The sequence below is a fragment of the Papio anubis genome, chromosome 3 (assembly GCF_008728515.1).
Source record: "Papio anubis isolate 15944 chromosome 3, Panubis1.0, whole genome shotgun sequence".
NCBI lineage: Eukaryota > Metazoa > Chordata > Mammalia > Primates > Cercopithecidae > Papio > Papio anubis.
In genome coordinates, this window is record NC_044978.1 from 115,933,133 (window position 1) to 115,946,303 (window position 13,171).

At 39.4% G+C, this 13,171-nt stretch overlaps 1 protein-coding gene across 2 annotated transcripts in view; it reads left to right on the plus strand.

Moving 5' to 3' along the window:
- Positions 1–13,171, plus strand: part of NPFFR2 (neuropeptide FF receptor 2) — a 102,531-nt gene that overhangs the window by 72,302 nt on the left and 17,058 nt on the right. Inside the window, exon 2 of one of the 2 annotated variants that reach the window (XM_003898786.5) lies at positions 8,574–8,908. In XM_003898786.5, coding sequence (XP_003898835.3) covers positions 8,581–8,908 — 328 coding nt within the window. In that variant the 5' untranslated portion in view covers positions 8,574–8,580. Of the gene's footprint in view, positions 1–8,571; positions 8,909–13,171 lie in introns of those variants that run through there. The other variant, XM_031664488.1, reaches the window with a different exon arrangement.

Sequence of the window (13,171 nt, forward strand, 5' to 3'; positions counted from 1 at the left end):
TAAGGAATGGTGCATTCTGGTCCAGATACCATGCTTTTCCCATGATCTTTGCAACCTGCAGACCAGGAGATTCCCTCAGGTACTTATGCCACTAGGGCCCTGGGTTTTAAGCACAAAACTGGGGGATCATTTGGGCAGACACCAAGCTAGCTGCAGGAGTTTTTTTTTTTCATACCCCAGTGGCACCTGGAACCCCAGTGAGACAGAACCCTTCACTCCCCTGGAGAGAGGGCAGAAGCCAGGGAGCCAAGTGGTCTGACTCAGAAGGTCCCACCCCCAAGGATCCCAGCAAGCTAAGATCCACTGGCTTGAAATTCTCACTGCCAGCACAGTAGCCTGAAGTAGACCTGAGAGGCTCGAGCTTGGTGGGGGGAAGTTTGAGTAGGCAGTTTTCCCCTCACAGTGTAAACAAAGCCTCCAGGAAGTTCAAATTAGGTGGAGCCAACTGCAGCTCAGCAAAGCCACAGTAGCCAGATTGCCTCTCTAGATTCCTCCTCTCTGGGCAGGGCATCTCTGAAAGAAAGGCAGCAGCCCAATCAGGGGTTTATAGATAAAATCTCCCTGGGACAGAGCACCTGGGGGAAGAGGCAGCTGTTGGTGCAGCTTCAGCAAACTTAAACATTCCTGCCTGCTGTCTCTGAAGAGAGCAGCAGATCTCCCAGCACAGTGCTCCAGCTCTGCTAAGGGACAGACTGCCTCCTCAAGTGGGTCCCTGACCCCTGTGCTCCATGACTGGGAGATACCTCCCAGCAAGGGTTGACAGACACCTCAAACAGGAGAACTCCGGCTGGCATCTTGTGGGTGCCCCTCTGGGGCAAAACTTCCAGAGGAAGGAACAGGCAGTAATCTTTGCTGTTCTGCAGCCTCTGCTGGTGATACCCAGGCAAACAGGGTGTGGAGTGAACCTCCAACAAACTCTAGGTAGACCTGCAGCAGAGGGGCCTGACTGTTACAAGGAAAACTAACAAACAGAAAGGAATAGCATCAACATCAACAAAAAGGATGTCCACACCAAAACCCCATCCCTAGGTCACCAACATCAAAGACCAAAGGTAGATAAATACATGAAGATGAGGAGAAACCAGCACAAAAATTCCAAAAACCAGAATGCCTCTTCTCCTCCAAAGGATCACAACTCCTCACCAGCAAAGGAACAAAACTGGATGGGGAATGAGTCCAACAAATTAACAGAAGTAGGCTTCAGAAGGCGGGTAATAACAAACTCTTCCAAACTAAAGGAGCATGTTCTAATTCAATGCAAGGAAGCTAAGAACCTTGAAAAAAAGGTTAGAGGCATTGCTAACTAGAATAAACAGCTTAGAGAAGAACATAAATGACCCGATGGAGCTGAAAAACACAGCACGAGAGCTTCACGACACATAAACAAGTATCAATAGTGAAATCAATCAAGCGGAAGAAAGGATATAAGAGACTGATGATCAACTTAATGAAATAAGGCATGAAGACAAGATTAGAGAAAAAAGAATGAAAAGGAACAAACAAAGCCTCCAAGAAGTATGGAACTATGTGAAAAGACAAAGACCAAACTTGCATTTGATTGGTGTACCCGAAAGTGACAGGGAGAATAGAACCAAGCGGGAAAACACTTTTCAGGATATTATTCAGGAGAATTTTCCCAGCCTAGCAAGAAAGGCTGACATTCAAATTCAGGAAATACAGAGAACACCACAAAGATACTCCTCGAGAAGAGGAACTCCAAGACGCATAATCATCAGATTCACTAAAGTTGAAATGAAGGAAAAAATGTTAAGGGCAGCCAGAGAAAAAGGTTGCATTACCCACAAAGGGAAGTCAATCAGACTAACAGCCAATCACTCTGCAGAAACCCTACAAGCCAGAAGAGAGTAGGGGCCAATATTCAACATTCTTAAAGAAAGGAAATTTCAACCCAGAATTTCATATCTAGCCAAACTAAGCTTCATAAGCGAAGCAGAAATAAAATCCTTTACAGACAAGCAAATGCTGAGAGATTTTATCACCACCAGTCCTGCCTTACAAGAGCTCCTGAAGGAAGCACCATATATGAAAAGGAAAAACCAGTACCAGCCACTGCAAAAACATACCAAATTGTAAAGATCATCAACACTATGAAGAAACTGCATCAACTAACAGGCAAAATAACCAGCTAGCATCATAATGAGAGGATAAAATTCACACATAACAATATTAACCTCAAATGTAAATGGGCTAAATGCCCCAAGTAAAAGACACATACTGGCAAATTGGATAAAAAGTCAAAACCCATTGGTGTGCTGTATTCAGGAGACCCATCTCACTTGCAAAGAAACACATAGGCTCAAAATAAAGGGATGGAAGAATATTTACCAAGAAAATGGAAAGCAAATAATAATAATAATAAAAAGCAGGGGTTGCAATCCTAGTTTCTGATAAAACAGACTTTAAACCAACAAAGATTAAAAATTACATACTGGTAAAGGGATCAATGCAACAAGAAGAGCTAATGTCTTAAATTTATATGCACCCAATACAGGAGTACCTAGATTCATAAAACAAGTTCTTAGACACATACAAAGAGATTTAGACTCCCATGCAATAGTAGTGGGAGACTTTAACACCCCACTGTCAATATTAGACAGATTGATGAGACAGAAAATTAACAAGAATATTCAGGACTTGAACTCAGCTCTGGACCAAGCAGACCTAATAGACATATACAGAACTGTCCACCCCAAATAAACAGACTACACATTCTTCTCAGCACCACGTCACATTATTTAAAATTGACCACATAATTGGAAGTAAAACACTCCTCAGCAAATGCAAAAGAACAGAAATGATGATAACAAACAGTCTCTCAGACCACAGTGCAGTCAAATTAGAACTCGGGATTAAGAAAGTCACTCAAAACTGCACAACTACATAGAAACTCAACAATCTGCTCCTGAATGGCTACTGGATAAATATTGAAATCAAGGCAGAAATAAGTAAGTTATTTGAAACTGATGAGAACAAAAACACAACATACCAGAATCTCTTGGACACAATTAAAGCAGTGTTTAGAGGGAAATTTATAGCACTAAATGCACACAGGAGAAAGTAGGAAGATCTAAAATCAACACCCTACCATCACAATTAAATGAACTAGAGAAGTAAGAGCAAAAAATTCAAAAGCTAGCAGAGGACAAGAAATAATTAAGATCAAAGCAGAACTGAAGGAGATAGAGACACAAAAAATGCTTCAAAATATCAATGAATCCAGGAGCTGATTTTTTGAAAAGATTAACAAAATAGATAGACCTCTAGGCACACTAATAAAGAAGAAAAGAGAGAAGAAACAAATAGACACAATAAAAATGATAAAGGGGATATCATCACTGATCCCACAGAAATACAAACTACTATCAGAGAATACTATATACTATAAACACCTCTATGCAAATAAACTAGAAAATCTAGAAGAAATGGATATATTCCGGGACACATACACCCTCCCAAGACTAAACCGGGAAGAAGTCGAATCCCTGAACAGACCAATAACAAGTTTTGAAATTGAGGCAGTAATTAATAGCCTAACAACCGAAAAAAGCCCAGAACCAGATGGATTCACAGCTGAATTCTACCAGAGGTACAAAGAGGAGCTGGTACCATTACTTCTGAAACTATTCCAATCAATAGAAAAAGAGGGAATCCTCCCTAACTCATGGAATGAGGCCAGCATCATCAGGATACCAAAACCTGGCAGAGACACAACAAAAAAGAAAATTTCAGGCCAATATCTCTGATGAACATTGACGCAGAAAACCTCGATAAAATACTGGCAAATGGAATCCAGCAGCACATCAAAAAGCTTACCCACCATGATCAAGCTGACTTAATCCCCAGGATGCAAGGCTGTTTCAAAATATGTAAATCAATCAACGTAATCCATCACATAAACAGAACCAATGACAAAAACCACATGATTATCTCAATACATGGAGAAAAGGCCTTTGACAAAATTCAACACACCTTCATGCAAAAAACTCTCAATAAACTAGATATTGATGGAACGTATCTCAAAATAATAAGAGCTATTTATGACAAACCCACAACCAATATCATAGTGAATGGGCAAAAGCTCGAAGCATTCCCTTTGAAAACTGGCACAAGATAAGGATGCCCACTCTCCCCACCTATTCAATATAGTATTGGAAGTTCTGACCAGGGCAATCAGGCAAGAGAAAGAAAGAAATGGTATTCAAATAGGAAGAGAGGAAGTCAAATTGTCTGTGTTTGCAGATGATATGATTGTATATTTAGAAAAACCCATCGTCTCAGCCCAAAATCTCCTTAAGCTGATAAGCAACTTCAGCAAAGTCTCAGGATACCAAATCAATGTGCAAAAATCACAAGCATTCCTATACACCAGTAATAGACAAATAGAGCCAAATCATGAGTGAACTCCCATTCACAGTTGCTACAAAGAGAATAAAATACCTAGGAATACAATTTACAAGGTATGTAAAGGACCTCTTCAAGAAGAACTACAAACCACTGTTCAAGGAAATAAGAGAGGACACAAGCAATGATCATGGATAGGAAGAATCAATATCGTGAAAAATGGCCTTACTGACCAAAGTAATTTATAGATTTAATGCCATCCCCATGAAGCTACTATTGACTTCCTTCACAGAATTAGAAAAACTACTTTAAATTTCATATGGAACCAAAAAAGAGCCCACATAGCCAAGATAATTCTAAACAAAAAGAACAAAGCTGGAGGCATCATGCTACCTGACTTCAAACTATACTTCAAGGCTTTGGTGCCAGTAAACAACATGGTACTGGTACCAAAACAGACATATAGACCAGTGGAACAGAATAGAGGCCTCAGAAATAATGCCACATATCTACAACCATCTGATCTTTGATAAACCTGACAAAAACAAACAATGGGGAAAGTATTCCCTACTTAATAAATGGTGCTGAGCAAACTGGCTAGCCATATGTAGAAAGCTGAAACTGGACCCCTTCCTTACACCTTATACAAAAATTAACTCAAGATGGATTAAACACTTAAATGTAAGACCTAAAACCATAAAAACCCTAGAAGAAAACCTAGGCAATACCATTCAGTACATAGGCATGGGCAAAGACTTCGTGACTAAAACACCAAAAACAATGGCAACAAAAGCCAAAATTGACAAATGGTATCGAATTAAGCTAAAGAGTTTCTGTGCAGCAAAAGAAACTATCATCAGAGTGAACAGGCAACCTACAGAATGGGAAAAAAAATTTTGCAATCTATCCATCTATCCATCTGACAAAGGGCTAATATCCAGAATCTACAAGGAACTTAAATAAATTTACCAGAAAAAAACAACCCCATTAAAAAGTGGGTGATAGATATGAACAGACACTTCTCAAAAGAGGACATTTATGAGGCCAACAAACATATGGGAAAAAAGTTCATCATCACTGGTCATTAGAGAAATGCAAATCAAAACCACAATCAGACACCATCTCACGCCAGTTAGAATAGCAATCATTAAAAAGTCAGGAAACAACAGATGCTAGAGAGCATGTGGAGAAATAGGAATGCTTTTACACTGTTGGTGGGAGTGCAAATTAGTTCAACCATCGTGGGAAAGAAAACCTCCAACCTCTCAACTATGTATATAGAAAGTTCAAGGAAAAGATCTCAGGTAATACTACAAAAATTGGGGAAGGATAGGTGGTCTGTTGGTTTCCTGTTAGTACGGTACCAAGTTGTCACATTTAGTGTCTAAAATAACACACATTTATTATCTTGTAGTTCTGAAGGCCAGAAGTCTGGAACGGTTTCCACTAGGCTAAAATCAAGATATTGGCAAGGCTGCATTTTTTTCTTAAGGCTCTACAGAAGAATCTGTCCTCTTGCTTTTCTTTTCCAGCTTCTAGAGGTTATTTGCATTCCTTGGCTCACGGTCCTTTTCAATCTTTAAAGCCAGCAATGGCCCATCAAGTTGTTCTCACCTAGAATAGCTCTAATACTGATACTCTGTGTCTCTTCCACTTTTAAGGACTCTCACGATTACATTAAGCCCACGTATATAACCAGGATATCCTATTTTAATATAAGCTAATTAGCAACCTTAATTCCCCTCTGCCGGGTAACCTAACCGGTTTATTCAGAAGTTCTGGAGATTTGGACAGAGATACTTGGGAAGCCATTATGCTACTGACCATAGGTGGTAGGAAGTTTAAATTTTATAACTAAGGACAATAAGCATTCATTCACTTCTGAGGTAGATCAACATTGAAATATTTTACATCTATAGAATTTTTCTAATTTAGAAATTGTCTAATATTTCCTCAGGGTAAGATTATGCATTTTTGACAAGAATATTGCTAAACAGATGTTGAATTCTCATGCATTACGTCAAGGAGCATATGATATATTTCCATCTCATCATCCAAACTGTTATCTTGGATCATTTTAACTAAGGTGGTATTTGCTCAGTTTTTTCACTGAAAAGTTACAATTTTAACTTTGAAATTAATAAAGTATTTTGTGAGTAGATAATTTCAGACTATGTAACTATCCTGTTTCAAACTTTTGTCCACTGCTTTAAGCAGTCATTTATAATTCTTTGCTGGAACACACTAACAGTGTGGGGAGGTCAATTGTATAAGTCCACTGTCAAATTCATTTTCATTTGTGGGCAGATATAACCTTCTGTTCAATTAATTAACAAGGTGTGCAGAAAAGAGATAACAAGCAGGCCTGAGGCTGCTACCCTTAGAAAAGCCTGCTTGCTAAGTTGGCCTTGGTTGGAGTCTGGGAAGTTAAATAATAAACACTTTCTGTACTGATACACAGGTTTACTTAAATGATGAGTGGCTCACTATGCCTAGACTGTTTGTACAAACAACATGGTTTATGCGGAATATCTACTTTCTGTCTAGGAGTCTGGAATTTTGATGTATGCTAGGAAGAAGATCCCCACTTGATCATTCTCCCAGAAAAACCCTGGGTGTTGAGTCTCTAGTGAGCTTCTCTGGTTGACAACACTTTACGCGTGTTTTCTGTTACTGGAGGAATTAGGCATGTTCTGTGTGACTCCACTGACATTAGATGCATGGGGCTTCTACCTAATTTCCTGCAGTCTTCACCCCATGTACCTTTTCCATTCCTGATTTTGCTTTGCATCCTTCACTTTGATAAATATTAGCTGTGACTGCATTATATGCTGGGTCCTGTGAGTCTTTCTAGTGAATCACCATACCTAGGAATGGTTATGGGGACCTCTGACATACAGGATTGATTAAGCTGTCTACATTCAGCCATACAGGCTTGGCGCGGTGGCTCACTCCTGTAATCCCAACACTTTGGGAGACCAAGGCGGGCGGATCACGAGGTCAGGAGATCGAGACTATCCTGGCTAACACGGTGAAACCCCGTCTCTACTAAAAATACAAAAAAACTAGCCGGGCGTGGTGGCGGGCACCTGTAATCCCAGCTACCCGGGAGGCTGAGGCAGGAGAATGGCGTAAACCAGGGAGGCGGAGCTTTCAGTGAACTGAGAACGCCGCACCACACCACAACCGGGAGAAAAAAAAAAAAATCTGTCTCAAAAAAAAAAAAAAAAAAAAAGGAAAAAGAAAAAAGAAAAAAATAGACATACAGATTCTACATAATTTCTTGATACATTGTGTGTGAATAGAATTATGCTAAATGAAACCGAGGCAAGTAACCTAGCCCTATATTAAGAGACTCACAATATGGTGGCTGTGTCTGCATAGAGAATTATATAAAAATAACATTTAGGTCAGGCGAGGTGGCTCCTGCCTATAATCCTAGCATTTTGGGAGGCTGAGGTGGGTGGATCACTTGAACTCAGGAGTTCAAGACCAGACTGGACAACACGGCAAAACTCCATCTCTATTAGAAACATAAAAATTAACTGGTCATGATGGCACACACCTGTGGTCTCAGCTACTTGGGGGGCTGAGGCAGGAGAATCACTTGAACCTGGGAGATCAAGGCTACAGTGACCTGAGATGGTGCGACTCCAGTCCAGGTGACAGAGTGAAACCCCTGAAAAAAAAAATATATATATATATATATACACACACACACACACACACACATACACATATGTATGTATAATATTATTAAATTAATTGAGTCAGAGTAGAAGTTTCAAAGATGTAGACATTGTATCTTGTTCGGATTATCAGGAAAGCTAGGGGCATGTGAGTCAGCTTTAAATTAATAAGTGGGTCTTGACAGGATATGATACCTGGAGGTAGAGGGAAGGAGAGTTTTGGAAGGCAAGGGAAATGGATAGAGTGCATGCCAAAAGAAGCGAAATATAGAGTGTATTAGAAATAAAATAGAATAATACTTTATTTGGCACAAATTGGAATTTTCAAATGCTCTTGGTTAAAATCCTAATAATTTGAGTGCCTTATGTATAATTCTGTTTTATGTAAAACTTATAGATTATTATAGAAAGACCATAAAACTTCCATGGCATTTTACAAGTGTTCCTCTTAAACTCAGGCACAGAATTTTTGCTTTACTGGTTCCTAATTATGTTTTTCTCTTCTGTCTCTTCTTTGTTAAGGTTCGTCATGAATGAGAAATGGGACACAAACTCTTCAGAAAACTGGCATCTCATCTGGAGTGTCAATGACACAAAGGATCATCTGCACTCAGATATTAATATTACCTATGTGAACTACTATCTTCACCAGCCTCGAGTGGCAGCAATCTTCATTATTTCCTACTTTCTGATCTTCTTTTTGTGCATGGTGGGAAATACTGTGGTTTGCTTTATTGTAATGAGGAACAAACATATGCACACAGTCACTAATCTCTTCATCTTAAACCTGGCCATAAGTGATTTACTAGTTGGCATATTCTGCATGCCTATAACACTGCTGGACAATATTATAGCAGGTATGTTGACTTTTGTGCAGTTCGAAGATAATATGAAATATTTGTCCCATATTTCGGCAGCCATTGGCAGGGCTGCTCATTCTTTTGTTTATTCACAGATATTTATGGAAATCCAGGAACTGATTGAGGCACCTGCCCTCATTGGATCTACATTCTGAAGGAGTAGACGGACAATAAACAAATAGTTATATAATTAGAGAATGAGAAGGATTCTGGAGGAAAGTAAAAGTGATATAATAGAAACAGAAAGTGGAGGCTGCTATTTTTATGGAGTATTCACTGGAGGTCATGAGAAAATAAGATTTAGTATGTCTTACCTGAAGCCTTTGAATTTTCTTAATAAAATTCAGGGCACATATAAGATGATAGAACTGTCACTACGAACTATGAGGTCCAAAGAACTGATACATCTGATTTGAGTTAATGTAATATCTTCAATCTAACGTAAGTAGAAATTTAGGCCCTCATGTGGTTAGCTAGAGAGATTTCCAACAGTTTTTGAGAGAAGCTGCAACAATCTTAATGATTTTCAAAAAGTGGTAGTTTATGTGTGCAACATAAGTAAGTTTACATTGTAAAACTTAGGGTAGCACCCTATAGTACTTCTGGGCCCACAGAAGTACTTTACTTTACTACGTAGATCTGAGTTTTTGCGATGTTTATCATTTAAAAAATTTCTGTTGAGGATGTGATGAAAGGACCGTTCCTTTGACCCCTTCACGGGACTGGTGAAGGGGCGGTTCCTTTACTCCCAGTTTAGCACTGCCTTACATGCTCCTGAAGTGCAGGAAAAATGTATCTCCAGCTTCCAATACACTTTTTGTACACAATACCAGCTTAATAAGTATCTGTTGTGTTCATTAAAGAGCAGTGCTCACAATATTCACATTCCAAATCTATGTAATAAAAAAGAACATCAAAAGAATATCAAATATATTTAGAACAGCATGAGCTATAACAAAGTTCATACATTTTTATAGCATTCAGCATCAATTTACTGAAAAATAGGAAAAGAGATTTCTCTTAAGAGTTTTCCTGTTTCCTTCCTTTCTCTGGAGTGGGACTCAGGGAGAGTTCAGAGAACCAGTTCTGTCAGTCACATACTGCATAGATGTGAGTTTTTGTGATGTTTATCATTCAAAATAATTTTATCGAGGATGTGGTGAAAGGACCATTCCCTTGACCACTTCGCGGCACTGGTGAAGGGGCGGCTCCCTTACTCCACCTGCAACTCTCAAGCCCCTTGTGGGAGGGGGAGCATGCAGGTGAGCGGGTGCAGGAGCTAGGGCAAGTGCTTTTGGGTGCCAGAAGGAACTAATCCTGTACCAGCCCCACGACTGTGTCTAGCAGTTGCTTGCGACCCCTGGAAGTCCAGAGAGCAGACAGCTAAGTGTTAACCAGCTCAGTGGAGGGTCAGAGTGACAGCATTTGGCACCTGCCCTCTGGGTACCTGAGTTCCTGTCTGGCATCCAGGAAGAACCAGGTCGCATGAACGAATTGAAGGGTGGCAAATGTGGAGAATTTTACTGAGCAGTGGAAGTGGCTGTCAGCAGTATAGAGAGCTGGAACAGGGATGGAATGGAAAGATGATCGATGGTCTCCGGCTGAACTCCTCTCCAACCATAGTTTCCAATGGCCAGCTGCTTTTCTTTTCAATGTTCAGACGCTTCTCGTCTTCTCTCCTCTGCCGCACCACCTGCTGCTGTGTCAGTGGAACCTGGGATTTTTATGGGTATAGGATGGGGGGCGTGGCAGGGCAGGGTGGTTTTGAAAAAGGCAACATTCAGGTGGGAAAACAGGATTGCATGTTCTCACTTAGAGCCACAAGGTCCAAGCTTGAGGGTGAAGCCATTGCCAGGGACTCCGCCCTTTTCTAACTAATATTTTCTTGCCTCACGTCCATATCAGTTACATTATCAAGATACTATGACAGACAAAAAGAAGGTGTACAAATTGATAAAAATTATTGCTATCACTCTCAGGCAAGTATATTTTAAATTTGACTTCTATTTTTAACTCAGGGGTACATGTACAAGTTTATTACATAGGTAAACTTGTGTCATGGGCGTTTGTTGTACAGATTATTTTGTCACCCAGGTATTAAGCCTAGTACCCATTGGGTTTCTTTTCCTGAGTCTCATCGTCCTTACTCCTTCTACCCTCCAATAGGCTCCAGGGCATGTTGTTCCCCTCTATGTCATCATTAGCTCCCACTTATAAGTAAGACCATGTAGTATTTGGTTTTCTGTTCCTGCATTAGTTTGCTGCAGATAATGGCCTCCAGCTCCATCCATATTCCTTCAATGAACTCATTCTTTCTTATGGCTACATAGTATTCTATGGTGTATATGTACCACATTTTTTTAATTCATCTACCATTGATGGGTATTTAGACTGATTCCGTGTCTTTGCTATCGTGAATAGTACTGCAATGAACATATACATACATGTGTCTTTAAAATAGAACAATTTATATTCCTCTGGGTATATACCTAGTATTGGGACTGCTGGGTTGAATGGTAGTTCTGTCTTTAAGTCTTTGAGGCATTGCCACATTGTCCTCCAGAATGGTTGAACTCATTTACATTCCCACCAACAGTGTAAAAGTGTTTATTTTTCTCCATGATTTCACCAACATGTGTTATTTTTTTACTTTTTAATAGTAGCCACTCTGACTGGTGTGGGGTGATATCCCATTGTGTTTGTTATTTACATTTCTCTAATAATCAGTGATGTTGAGCTGTTTTTCATATGTTTATTGGCCACATGTATGTCTTCTTTTGAAAAATATCTGTTCATGTCCTTTGCCCACTTTTTAATGGGGTTGTTTGTTTTTTGTAAATTTGTTTAAGTTCCTTTCAGACGCTGGATGTTAGACCTCAGTTAAATGCAAAGTTTGCAAACATTTTCTCTCACTGTGTAGGTTATCTGTTTACTCAGTTGATATTTTCTTTTGTCATGTGGAAGCTCTTTAGTTTAATTATTAATAGATTCTATTTGTAAATTTTTGCCTTTGTTGTGATTGCTGTTGGTGTCTTCCTAGTGAAATTTTTGCCTGTTCCTGTGTCCAGAATGGTATTGCCTAGTTGTCTTCCAGAGTTTTCATAGTTTTGGGTTTTACCTTTAAGTCCTTAATCCATCTTGAGTTAATTTATGTACATAGTATAAGAAAGGGGTCTGGTTTCAATCTTCTGCACATGACTAGCTGGTTATCGCAGCACCATTTATTAAATAGGGAATCCTTTCTCCATTACTTGCCCATTGTTTTTGTCAGCTTTGTTGAAGGTTAGATATTTGTAGGTGTGTGGCCTTGTTTCTGGATTCTCTGTTCTGTTGCATTGGCCTATGTGTCTGTTTTTGTACTAGTACCATGCAGTTTCAGTTACTATAGCCTTGTGGTATAGTTTGAAGTTGGGTAGCATAATGCCTCCAGCTTTGTTTTTTTACTTAGGATCACTTTGGCTATTCAGGGTTTTTTTTTATTCCATATGAATTTTAAAATAATTTTTCTAGTTCTGTAAAGAATGTCATTGGCAATGTAATAGGGATAGCACGGAATCTATAAATTGTTTTGGGCAGTGTGGCCATTTTCATGATATTGATTCTTCCTATCCATGGGCATGGAGTGTTTTTCTATTTGTTTGTGTCATCACGGATTTCTTTGAACAGTGTTTTGTAGTTCTCCTTGTAGAAATCTTTCACCTCCCTGGTTAGCTATATTCCTAGATATTTTATTCTGTTTGTGGAAATTTTGAATGGGATTGAGTTCCCGATTTGGCATGCAGCTTGACTGTTGTGGATGTATAGGAAAGCTAGTGATTTTTTTACATTGATTTTTTTTTAATCCTGAGACTTTTAGGAAAGTTATTTTGCCAACAAAAAGTGCTCTCAATATTTTATCCCATATATACTTTAAATTACATTAATTATTTTAAAGTTCTTGCATACAAATTACCCATCCTTGGCCAGGCACAATACCTGCACTTGTAATCCCAGCATTTTGGGAGGCCAAGACGGATAGCTTACTTGAGCCCAGGAATTCAATATCAGCCTGGCCAACATGGTGAAACCCCATCTCTACTAAAAATACAAAAATTAGCCTGGTATGGTGGCATGCACCTGTAATCCCAGCCACTCAGGAAGCTGAAGCATGATAATCACTTGAACCCTAGAGGCGGAGGTTGCAGTGAGCCAAGATTGCCCACTGCACTCCAGCCTGGGTGACAGAGCAAGACTCTGTCTCCAAAAATAAAAAATAAAAAT